This window comes from Martes martes (assembly GCF_963455335.1).
Source record: "Martes martes genome assembly, chromosome: 13".
NCBI classification, from domain to species: domain Eukaryota; kingdom Metazoa; phylum Chordata; class Mammalia; order Carnivora; family Mustelidae; genus Martes; species Martes martes.
In genome coordinates, this window is record NC_137901.1 from 80,836,817 (window position 1) to 80,849,719 (window position 12,903).

The window sequence follows — 12,903 nt, forward strand, 5'->3', positions numbered from 1 at the left end:
GTGATTGTCTCTTTACTTCATGCACCTTTCTTCTTGATGGTCTTGGTGCCTGGTACAAGAGAAATCAGTGTGGAAAAGTGACTCTGTAGTTGTTCTGTTTTGATTAAATGTAGGAATTAGAAAGAAATGGATCATTATTCCTGAAAATGTTCCTGATGAATATGTTTTATCAGAAGAATAGTCCTATTACAGCAGGGAGGCTTTTTTTTTTTTTTTTTTTTTTGCAATGACTGTTTTCTCAGCAAAAATGAGGTTTGGTTGCTTGCTGCTTCCCAGTTATTTATTTATTTATTTACTTACTTACTTACTTTTGCCAAAATAGTGACTTTTCAGGGCTAGTTTGACAGCCCTGCTTATTTAACATGTAAAGTGACTGTCTTAATTGAAGAGCATGTTGTTGATGATTGATTTTTCTGATTATTCTGAAACAAGTTTTACTCTTTTTGTTTCATGTCATGGTGCCTTGGTTTGTATATAGTTCCAGTCTTTCCTTTAGCCAGGTTTCGAAATGGCAAGGGCCCATGAAAGGTTGATTTTGAAGATGTGTCCAGGCTCATGCCCCAGTATTAAGGAAAAACATCAAAGCCAACAACTAGTTTTCATCTTTAAATATCCCAGGGATGTTGGAGGTGGATTAACAGGATTGAAGAGTAAAAGGTTCTGCTGTAGCTTGTGTTAACTTTGTTTAAAAGCTAGATGATTCATGCCTTATCACGTTTTATTTAAAATGTTGTGAGATTGATGGTTTAAGACATAGAAAAATGGCTCTGTCTACTATGTTAAACTCGGCAAGCATAAACAACTCTTCTCACACTCATTTAAAGACAGAGCTGTAGTAAGAGGACTTGGGTTTCTGTCCGTGGGACTTTCATTGCCAGCCTGGAGTTCATTGAGGGACAGTCAAAAGAAAGAAGATTTAGAATGTTAGTCATAGAGCACATAAAACCAGGAAAGAGTGGCTCAGTAGGCTTACCCTCATGTAACTGCCTGTCCCCCAGTCCTCCTTTCTAGAAGGAAGAGTTTTTTAAATGTCTTTATTTCCTCCATAATTATTTGCTAGTTAATGACAGTTTATGGGTTCTTTGGAGATTGTTGTGATAGGAACCAAGATTTCAGATTTTATGTCAGATAGTTTTAATTTAGGATTAATGTGATTTCTAGAGGCAAATAGCATAGCAACTAAGAACACATGCCCTGGAGTTTGATAGATGTAGCTCCGAGTTACAGCTGCACCGCTTCTAGCATGGTGACTTTGACCAAGCTTTCTTGGCCTTTCTTAGCCTCATTTACCTTGTCTGTGAAATGGAAATTATAACAACCACCTTTCAGTGCCCTTGGTTGCACTTTAGCTTATCCAGGAACAAAGAATCGGTCTTTGAAGTGCCATGTGAGTTTGTAAGAAACAGAGCTTTGCTGTACTTTCTGCCTTTGTCAGACCCTCAGGCCCTGAAGTCCAAGATTGCATGTTCTGAAGCTGGTCAGGTGGCCCTTTTCTGTCCTGAGCACCTGCAGCCCAGTGACCCCTGAGAAGGTTTCAGTAGTTCCCCTTTCTGAAGCATTAAACATTTTTGATAGCCAGTTAAGGCATTACAACAGCAGAAAGAATTTGTTCAGGGTTGCAGTAAATTTTTATTTTTTGATCAACTCAGAATTAATACAATTTGATGTGATAGTTGAGGATTATTTTTTTCCTCCAAACAGAAGGCCTTTGAAAACAAATGATGACTTCTTACTGCTTGCATAAAAAGTAATTTTCAGCTCTTGGAGCCAGCTAAAAGAACCAAAGATGAGGAAAATATCAGTTGCCAAGTGCACAGTAAGGCTCTCACAGAGGTTTCGTATTAAGGAGTTTGCTGAAAATTTAAACAAGACCTCTTCTTGAGCAGATCTTACACCACGGGGCGGTGGGGGGGGGGGCGGTCAGGGACACTGTTATCACACAAGGAGTGGTGCAGTGTTATATTTTCCTAACATCCGTGTTGTTGACAGTAGACAGTCAGGTGTGCTCATGTATTTTGGTTGATTGCTGGTGAAAGAGCACCTGGGTATGGGAGTGCCTTCCTTGCTGGAGGCCTTCCTTTCCACCTTTAGTTTCATGCCTGATGCCACGGAACCCATCTTACTTTAACAGAAAAGAAACCAGAGCAAATAAATCTGTATTTGCTTGACTCATGTAGATGTAGTTAGTTTTGCTGGGACCTTCTGCCTGGGCCATATTTCTCATCAGATGTCTGCGCATGCAGCAAAAACCGCATGCCTCCCCTGTTGACCTTTCTCAGTCACCTGGCGTTTTTGTGCGAAAAGCTGCCAGAAGGGGGTCCACAGTGTGCAGAGTGACTTGGTAAAAAGTTGATTTGCAGAGCTCTCTTCGAAGTGATAAGTGCTGATCATGCTCTTGGGACTTTGTTTTTCAGAGTCAGGGTGAGCGTCTTCTCTCTAGAGAGGCACCTGAGGAGCTGAAGCAGCAGCCTCTGGCCCTCGGGTATTTTGTATCAACTGCCAAAGCGGAGAATCTCCCCCAGTGGTTTTGGTCATCGTGTCCCCAGGCTCAGAACCAGTGCCCCCTCTTCCTAAAGGTTGGTTTGGTGTCATATTTGAAGTTTCGGGGAGGAGGGTCTTATGCTTAAATTCGGGTTTGGTTAGAAACTTGAATCATAGCACAGTCTCACTGTGCTCCCTGTTTCTTTCACATCTTCTTATACTCTGAGGGGATTTTAATTACAGTTTTTGGGGGGTGGGGTGGGGAGGAAATCAAGAGAGGAACCCAAAACCATATCACAGAGGAAGCAATCACGTTAACCTAACGTGGAGACTTGATGGGGCCCACAGGGCACGAGTCGGGTGGACACGTGGTTGTGTGTCAGTCCACGCTGCATTGCCATCGGTGAAGGTGAGCTTGGGCGGAGGTGATCATTGGTTGATCTCTTCCTCTTCTGCCATAGGCTTCAGCTTCTTCATTAGAGTAGGGCAGGAGGCAGCTAAATTTACATTGACACATGCTCATTCTTGTAGATCTTGGAATTTAAGGGTTAAAACAAAAGATCTCCCACTTCAGTTTGGATGAAAGAACCTGGAATGAAATCCATGTCTCACCCACAGATTGGCAAGAAGCCAGAAATTTGACAGCATGCTCTGTTGGCAGGGCTATGGGGGAGATGGCCCTGGTGCCAGTAGGAAAGCCAGGTGACACAACCCCACATGCTTCCTTGTCGATGGAGCATTCCACCTCTGGAGGTCTGTTCAGAAGAAACTGGCAACACCAAAAAAATGAAAAATGTAAAAGATTGGAAGCACCTGAATCATCCACCAGTAAGGGACTAGTTGGATAAACTAGGACATCCGTTCAGTGGGGTGTTAGTTATCCACAACGAAGCGAGGACTGTTGTTGTATAATCAGTCTGCTGAGTGTAGATTACCTTGTAGTAATTGTGATAAGGTGCGTGCACGCACACACCTGCTTGTGTTTTCAAAAAGAAACCAGGAGAGGTTAAACCAAACACAATTGAAGCAATTTCCTTTAATGGCTGTGACATACTATGATGAAACCCAGGAAGTTACATAAAAAATCCATGTCATCTTTATTTCCGATTAGACTTGTCAGGATGAACCTAGATTTATTTTTTCCTCTTAAGAAAGGCATACACATTTTTTAGCTCAGTCTACTGAAAAAGCTTAAGAGCAGTAACAGCTTCGTATCCATAAACAATTCTCTTGCTATAGTTGTCATTCTGAAATACCGTTTATCATTTGAAAGAACCAGAGTTCCTTTGAAGAAAGGACGATTGTAGGTCTGAAGTAAGAAATATTCAAGATGAACCTATGATATGTTGTCATACCAAAAAGCAAGAAAGTTACATAAGATAATTAGAGTTACTTCAAAGGACCCAGGAGCCTACTGGAGTGTTCCCATTGCCCAATGATGGGACAATTTGAACATAAAGAAGAGCAGTGGTAGCAGGAGATTGAAACAAATATATGGGTTCATAATTGTATTGAAAACCAGAACATATTCTCAGTCACCTTCTGAAGCTACTAGAGCAACAATTCATTCATCTGGAAACTAAATAATAGAAAAGCATTTATATTAACTCTCCTTCACATACTGTATTTCTCAATTATTTAAGAAAGTAAAATTATGCTAAAGCCATTAGATGAAAAATTGATGGGGAACTTTATAATGAATGGAGCATGCTAATAACCTCTTATCCAGTGATCAGTTGCACTTCAAGTGGGACAGCAGACATTAGTTGCCTTCTGATAGGATGCGGTAAGAGGGACACAGCATCTGTTATGAAGTGTTCGTGCACCCTGTTTCCCTCCCTCCCCCAGAAAGAAACTGAACCTAATTTGAGCCTCTAGATCTGTCAGCTTATGGGAAGTCAGGATAGAAGAACATGTTGAACGACCATCACAAGGAGACAATCAGTCATATCCAGACCCTGTGGCCTTTTAGAGACTAAAACCCAAAGAAGCACGGTATCTAATCATTTGCAGTACATTTGTATTTGCTGGAAAGCTATATATGGAGTTACTTGGGATCACATTGGGTTACTGTGAGTTTAAAATTCAGGCTTCTAGAAGCAGTGACTTCTAAGGACTCCAGGGGGCATCTGCTGCCAGCAGACGTGGGTCTGCCTTTTTTCCTGCTCCGTGGTTGATGGGGCCAGGAAGGTAACTGTCTTTGTTCTTTTGCCAGGCTTCGCTGCATCACCACATTTCTGTAGCACAGACAGACGAACTTCTCCCTGCCAGGAATTCTCAGCGGGTTCCACATCCTCTTGACTCCAAAACCACATCTGATGTTTTAAGGTAGATACAGACATAGGCAACATAACTGTACAAGATTACTGAAATAATCTTCCTTCAGTTTTGTTTTTCCAAGGTGTTTTAAATGTGGAAAGTATACTGCCTTTTGTGCAGGGGAGCACTGTCTGATTAGCCAATGAAAGCTGTAATCCCCCGTGTGAGCACTGGACAGTATACTTTGTTAAATTACATAGGTATGTACGAGTATAATTGCCCTTGCTTCCTATTTAAAGGAGGCATTTTATGGTGATGAAAATAGATCAGAATTAGGGGGTGGGTGGTTAGAAGACAGAGCCTGGAACCTAAAGCACTTGGCTTTGAAAACATCTTTTTTACTCCCCCTGACATAGATTTTATAAATAAAATTAACTGGAACATAAATTCCATAGTTGGGACATCTCTCCCAGAAGTGTGCACTAGTTCTCTTGCACTTTAGCAGGTCATAAACATTCTTCATGTACCTTACGGAAATATGCAAGCTTTTTCTAGTGTTTGGTAACTCTTAAATGATTTGGAAATTAAGCAAGAACCTGATCAACATGATTTTGGCTTTCAGGGTCTCTAGTACAGCACTGTTGAAGAGAAATAGAATGGGAGCCACATATCTAATTAAATTGTTTTAGTAGCAATATTAAAATAGTAAAATAAGTTGGTGAAGTAAATTTTAACAATTAAATCATTTGTATCAAAATTATATCAGAATGATATCAAGTGTATGAAAAACAGTATCATTTCAGTAGTTAATGTAAAGATATCCATGAGCTGTTTCACCTGCTTTTTTTTTTTTTTTAATATGAATTCCTTGAAACCAGGTGCCCGTTTTATACAGATAGCACATGTGACTCCACCTGTGGCAGTCGTGCAGGGCTAGGTGCAGCGGGTGCGTGAAAGGAAGGACCGCAGGGCTGAGGGCAGGAATGACCCAGGCCCTCCCCCGCTGACATCTGGAATGCTCACATGTACAGCCAGCCTCCCCTCTGCTGCGCCTGTGTCTCTAACCTGTGTCTTCTCTCCGGCAGGTTTGTTTTGGAGCAGTACAACGCTCTGTCCTGGCTCACGTGCAATCCGGCCACCCAGGACCGCACCTCCTGCCTTCCCGTCCACTTTGTGGTGCTCACTCAGTTGTACAACGCCATCATGAATATACTTTAATTGGAAAAGCACTTGTTCTCTCTGGCTCAGTTCCTCCTCCCTGCAACCTCATTCCGAGGAGCCTGCTCCACTCTGCAAATGCCCCACGTCCTCTTCTTGAGACCACTCTCTACAGTCCTGCACTGTGATTACTCCTCTGCAGTGCTCATTACCAGAGGGATTCACTGACACTTCTCTCGTGGACCTGGAGACTTCCATAAGCAGTGACTTTTAGCCAGGGTTATGGTGTGTGCAGCCCCAAACCACTGGTCCACAGGAAGTTTTTTTGTTGTTGGTTTTTAAGAGGGAAACAGAAGAGACAGTATCCTTTTGCACAAGAGTCTGTGTTTCCAGTCTCTGTTTAAAAACAAGGGCAGTTTAGCCCTTTTGGATGAAATCCTTTAGTTATTGGTGTATGGCCTGTGGGTTACCCGAACTCCATAATCTGGGACTTTTTAAAAATAAGAACCAGCTCAAGTATATGACTTCATATGGGGTTTCTGTCTCCCTAGTGCTCCCATCTAGATCGGCGTGAATGCTTTGGTTGACTTCATACCTGTGTGTAGATACAAAAGGTCTGGAGGCATCTTCATTTTGTTTATTTATTTTAAGTTGTTTTGTCATGTTTTTGTGACTTTTTGATGTTTTTTTTTTTTTTTAATTCATGAGGACCAGGTACAGTAGCTGAAACCCAACTCAGATCCACCATAGGATTCTTTGACTACATACCTCTGTCCTAGAAGCCGGAAAAGGAGTGAAAACATATTGGGGAGATATGCCTAAAAAGTAATATATTCAAAACCACCCAGCAGTAGGCTTTATTAAGAACAAACTGGGTAAACATTCTGCCATGTTTCTTATTAAAAGTGGCCAGCGTTTCATGAAGGATAACATTTTTATACAGAAGGCAGTCAAGCTCAACCCAGAGCCATGGAGGCAAGTACCTTCATTAGTTTTATATAGTCACAACGGAAATATATTTTCTAGTGAATTCTTACTGAAAGCCAGGTCTCTCCTCTCATTAGCTCAAAAGGGACTCATGTACATATCATAATTGAAAGTGTTTGCTCATAAAATCAGTTATAAATATGGTGACTTTTTTCTGGACCATAGGAATATTATTTCAAAGAAATATTACAACTTAACCATTAAATTAGTACTTGAAGTTGAGCCTTTGTGGTGGGACTTTTTTTAAAAAAAAATGCCTTTTTAAAGCATTAATGGCTAATTGAAGTATTTTATGACTCCTCATTCCAGGCCCAAGAGGGTTGTCTTTAAGACCCCATTTCTGACCCTGACGTCGCAGCATATTTCTGTCTGAGGGCAGTGGGCATGGGCTTGCCTCCCGCAAGCCGCTCTGGTCAGGCTGTTGAGCTCTAGTCATCTGTGGAGAGAATCATGCAAATTTTAAAGTTCTTCCAAGAGACTTCCATATCCTGGTTATTAACAAAAAACAAAACAAAACAAAAAAAAAACAAAAAAAAGGAAAAATGTAATAACTGATATGATTTTGTAAAAGTATTTTTCTTGAAATAATCTAACGTTTAAAACATTATATTAAAAAAAGTTGTGTGGTGGGAATATGTAAGCAGAGAATTAACTTGTAAATGGATAATTTTATTCTCTGTGCCACCAATTGGGGGGGGTGACTTTCGCAATGTATAGGTTAAAAAGAATCTGATATATCAAACCATTTGTATCTAATATGTACAGTGTAAAATTGACTTTAAAAATATTGCAGTGCTATTTTTTCTTAATCAGAAAGGAAAAATTCTCAAGGCCTTTTGAAGAGCATAAGATGATGAAGATTGTAAACTTGTATAAAGTTATCTTGGTGAGAAGACAAATTGTAAAGTAGATATTTGTAATCTTTTACCACTTTGGGGTTGCTTTTTTTCCCAGAATTCATCAGAACTTTGAATTTTTTTTTAATATGGGCTGTTTTTAATGCAGGGGCTTTTCTTCCCTAGAAACCCAATTCTAAGCAAAAAAAGAAAAAAAAACACAAAAAACAAAAACCCCTACAAAAATTAAAAAAAAAAAAAGGCAGCAAAGGGTAGTTTTCATCTGGTGTCTTTTATTTAAGTTTTTTAAGTTAAGAAAAGCTGGTGACATATTTATACGTTTTTGTGCAAAAATAAATGAATGGCAATAGATTTTAAAAAATCTTATTATGTACTTCTGTGTGAAAAAGTCTGTATAATATTTCCCTTAAATATGCATTATTTTACTTGTGAGTTTTTTACTGAATTAATCTGAAATGTACAAGCCCTGGATTTGCTACAGAGTGAGAAGTTATTTTATTTTTTTTTTATTTTTAATTTTGGAAATTCTGCAGAAATCAGAACTCTTACCATGGTTTGAACTAAAAAGGGGAAGCGGGGAAGGGAGAGGGTGGGATTGTGCAGCATGCTTGTATGTATATTTCAGAACCTTTTTTAAATGTAAAAGCTGTACATTTCTGGGAAGTTCTGAATTTCTTTTGTTTCCTTTTTTCCTTCAAGCATTTTGCAGTGAGCTTCTTTTATATATAGCAAACAATTTGAAAGAATACAAAAATATGTGAAGTTCATTTAAAACTACAGTATAGCGCTGGTACAGTACACTAAAGACTTTGATAAAAAGAAACAATACTAAAAGGCCTCCATTTTAAATGTCATTCATATATACCTTGTGAATGAGAGCTATATACTTTTACACACTTTTTTAGAGGAATAAATTATTGAATTACTGAAACTTTGAGTGGCTTTTTTCCCCTCCCATCCTGTCTTTGTAACAAAATGATGCACACCTGTTCAGAAGGTGTATGTGTAATGGATTGAACATTCCTTGGCTAGGAGCCAGGCTCTACCTTCCAGAGTAAGATGGACGTTAGGACTTTACTGCCGTGACCCCCCTAACCAACAGTTGTTCTCAGATGGTGTTCTCATACTCCGGGGTATTAGTGCATTCCTACATTCGTGTTGAGAGCCTACATACACGATGTTGAAGTAGGAGCCCTGGTGGTTAGTTCTATAACTGTTCTGAGTAGATCAGATCTGTGACCCACAGATGGGTCAATCCTAGAACAAATTATAAGTCTGTTTTCCACTTCCTTTCTCTTCACGGTCTGGGCCAGTTTCTCTTTGATATTCCTTAGAAATAACAGATCTCTCTTTGCTCTCTGCCCTGTTCACAGGCTGGTGACAGTAGAATGTCATCTAATACAGCAGGTGCATGCAGGGCGCTGGTTGACTGCACAGCTGCCACTGTGTCCTCCTTCTTGGGTCTATCCACTAGGGAGAACCACAGGCTCTCAGGGGCAGAATCTTGCTCAAATGGGAAACCCCAGGACTCGGCAGAGCTTACAGTCAAAGTTTGACTAAATGTTGAAAGACCTTGCTTTTAACCTTCCTCCATCCATTTAGAAATATGCATTGTTCTGAATTTAACATTGTTGGAGCCTAGAGGGAAAGCTGTTAGGACTGCTCTGCCTCGGTTATTTTATCTGCCAACAAAGGACGGGCGTGAGTCTGAGAAATGCTTTGCAAATGGCAATGCTGTGACCATGTTATTGTAATTGTACCACTGAAGAAGGTAGACAGCGAGGCTACATTTCACTTAGAAGACCACTCCCGTCTCTGCCTCACCCGTCACCAGGGCACTGTTTGTAATGCTGCTGGCCAAAAGCATTCTTTTTTTTTTTTTTAAAGATTTTATTTATTTACTTGACAGACAGATTACAAGTAGGCAGAGAGGCAGGCAGAGAGAGAAGGGAGGAAGCAGGCTCCCTGCTGAGCAGAGAGCCCGATGCGGGACTCGATCCCAGGACGCCGGGATCATGACCTGAGCCGAAGGCAGCGGCTTTAACCCACTGAGCCACCCAGGTGCCCTGGCCAAAAGCATTCTAAAAGAACCACACATGCCCCTGATCCATTGTAATCAGGTCAGTCCAGTGATTCCTGTGTCCCTTTAATAAGCAGAATTAGATGATAATTTTTACAAGTGTTCATTAGCTTAGATACTTAACTCCTACATTGGGTGGGACTTGATCCAATAGTTTGTGAATGTTGTTTTCATAACCACTGGCTGCACCAATTTGGCAACCGCAGCCAAACCTCTTTGAGGCAGGAAAAGTTATTTGTTGAGTGCATTTAGACATTTTGCAAATCAGGTGAAGAAAAATCTGACCAGGCCCTCAGGAACCATCAGCCTCCAGCCATTTGCTTTGCTCCGATTCCGCACCACTTCCTGTTCCTGCTCTTCAGGAAGGTGTGGGGTGAGGATTTGTTCCCAACAGTTATCAAAGAGCTAAAAATATATATATATTTTTTTTGTAAAAAGTGCAGTTTGTCAGTAGAAGGTTTTAAAAGCAGACTTCTCATAAGACTGCCGAAGCAGGAGCCACATACTGAAACTTGTCCTTGCCACTTGTCCTTAACACAAGCCATGACATAAAGAACATTTTTTTTTCACTTTTAAATCCACCACATGCTAAAATCCGATCAAAATGCAATTTTAATGTATCACCATGTTATCTTGTTGTTAAATGATTTGCTTGTTTACATCCCCTTGACAACAAGTTCACTTTGACAGTAATTACTTAATGCCATTAATATCTAATGAGACACCATTAGAAAATTCTGTTGTGCCGGGTCACTGTGTGGTTGTAATGATTGCCCCGGGCATCTTACTCCACTTGGAACCAGACCTACCAGTCTTCTGCTACTGCAATTGAAAATTTCAGGTCAAGCTTTAAAAAAAAAAAGATTTTTTTTGACACTTCCTGCTTCTGTCTAGAACTCCAAAGTAATGAAGCAGGTAAGAAATAGAAGTTGATGAGGAAGAAAGTTTAATCTCCAGGATGGAGCTTGGGTAAGACTGAAGTATTGATTTTTCTCTGTAAAAGGTTATTTCCTCAATAAACATTAGTTACCAGGTGATAGGAAGGCACAGACAACATGAGGGTCAGTGTCACTTTTTTTTTTTTAAACAAGCAAGGGAATGAGAAAAAGCACATGTTTTGTTTTAATAATCTGCTAAAAACTGCATTTGTCTGGGCTGTTACTCCATGCTGTTCACTTCTAGGCGTCAAAGCAAATCTGTCTGAATAGCGATTAGTATCACCCCCTACTCAGAACAGGCAGACACGTACAAATGAGCCGCACGTGGTGTGTCCTGCCTGCTGCTGCCTATTTTTTGCCTTCATTGCCCTGTTAGTAGATAAGGCACATTGCAATCTACCTGTTTCAGAAAGCCAGACAACCTTCAGGAAAATCGGCCACGCCAGAGCTAAGAGTAGAAGGCTAACACAAGGCAAAATGTGTGCTCTGGGGGAAAATCAGTTTAATTTAACATGTAAAATAGTACTTGTCTTATTTAATTTGCGCTTGAATATCTTTCAGTAAACGTTTTGTCAGTTAGCTTCTCTTAAATCTTTGTTCACTTAGAGGTCTTGATGCTCTTAGTAAATTTATACGCCTTGTTTACATAAATAACTTCCTGTCTGCTGTCATGCATGTGAGTTCTCATTCTGGAAGAGATAATGGTCACATATAAACACGTACACCAATTTTTGTTCCTGTTGATAGATCTCTCCACAAAGCTTAGAGAGGTTATCTCCCTTGTCAGGTCTAGGGAGTTCAGGTGTGTCTCCCAGGATGAAACTGATGACCTTCCAGTCATTTTTTGGGGGACACAGGAGAATTGACCTTGCATGACAACTGTGTTGGGCTGAGAGTAGGCACCCAGGAAACGTTAGCTGAACACAGACTATTGAAAGAGTGGAATCCACCTCAAAAATTGGAAATAATTTAGAAGCAAATTCACCACATCTCGCTGCCTTTTTGGAGAGCAGAAAATATATATATTAGAAAATACAGGAACTTCTTTTTTGGTGGTTGATTTAGGTTTTCTATCTCCTCTGTTAATTTTGGTAATTTGGATTTTTATAGGGGGAAAGAAATTGAGTTTTCCTAATGTATTAGTATGCAATTGTGCAGAGTACTCCCTTAATCCTGAATGTGTTGTTTTTGGTCACATATGTTCCTTCTCATTTCTAACAATACTGACGCAGAGTTTCTTTCCTTGATTTATTTTCTAGCAGGGTGCTGTTTCTTCGTTTTAATTTTTTCCCAAAGAAACGGCTCATGGATTTAACAATTCTGCTGTTTTTATCCTGGCTTTTATCTTGCTGTTCCTTTTCGCGGTTTCCTTAAGGGTTTGTTTCATTTTCCTTGAATCTTAATTGCCTGCTTAGTTAATTTATTTTCACTTTTGATGACACAGGCATTTAGAGCCCGGGGCCTTCTGGATGCAGGTGGCCCTGCTCAGATGATACACAGAAGTCTTCACGTGTGTGCCTTTGTCTAGGGAGAGGGTCTGTTGCATCCCCTTCTCGGAGGTGTCTGACTCGAAAGGGGTAAAATGACTGAGCCGGGACTATGGTAAAGCTGATTACATCCTGCAGGTGTTGGTGTTTTAGCATTTTGATTTTTAGACTTCTAGTTCTTCATTTCTTTCTTTCTTTTTTTTTTAAATAAAGGAAAGTTCCCTTTGAATTTAAAGTCTCTTGGACTCTAATTTTCTCTTACTACAATGTGATCTAGTTATGATTGGTTCTTGCAAACATTCTCTGGAACCTTTAGGACAAGGTGTGTCCTGTTGGGCAGTACTGTCCCATAGAAATACGATGTGAGTCAGAAATGTAATTTTCTATTTTAGTAGCCACATAAAAAGGTAAAAAGGTGAGATTAGTTTTAATAATATATCTCATTTAACCTACTATGTCCAGGTTCTTATATTTCAACATAAAATCTTACAAGAATTGTCAGATGTTCAGCATTTTTATTTTTGCACTGAGTATTCAAAATCCAGTATTTATTGTACATTTACAGCATATCTAAATCTGGAAGCTAAATTTTCGGTGGTTAAAGTAAAATGTAGTTCTACCAAATAATAAAGTTGCATCTAACAGGAAAAAGGCAT

The 12,903-nt window shown here is 39.9% G+C and overlaps 1 protein-coding gene across 1 annotated transcript in view; it reads left to right on the forward strand.

Moving 5' to 3' along the window:
* MED13L (mediator complex subunit 13L) overlaps window positions 1-7,533 on the forward strand; it is a gene marked incomplete at its 5' end in the record, with an annotated part of 289,095 nt that extends 281,562 nt beyond the window's left edge. Inside the window, 3 exons of the mRNA XM_080822094.1 lie at window positions 2,415-2,576; window positions 4,697-4,809; window positions 5,826-7,533. Coding sequence (XP_080678220.1) covers window positions 2,415-2,576; window positions 4,697-4,809; window positions 5,826-5,958 — 408 coding nt within the window. The 3' untranslated portion in view covers window positions 5,959-7,533. The remainder of the gene's footprint in view (window positions 1-2,414; window positions 2,577-4,696; window positions 4,810-5,825) is intronic.
* Between the last annotated feature and the right edge of the window lie 5,370 nt (window positions 7,534-12,903).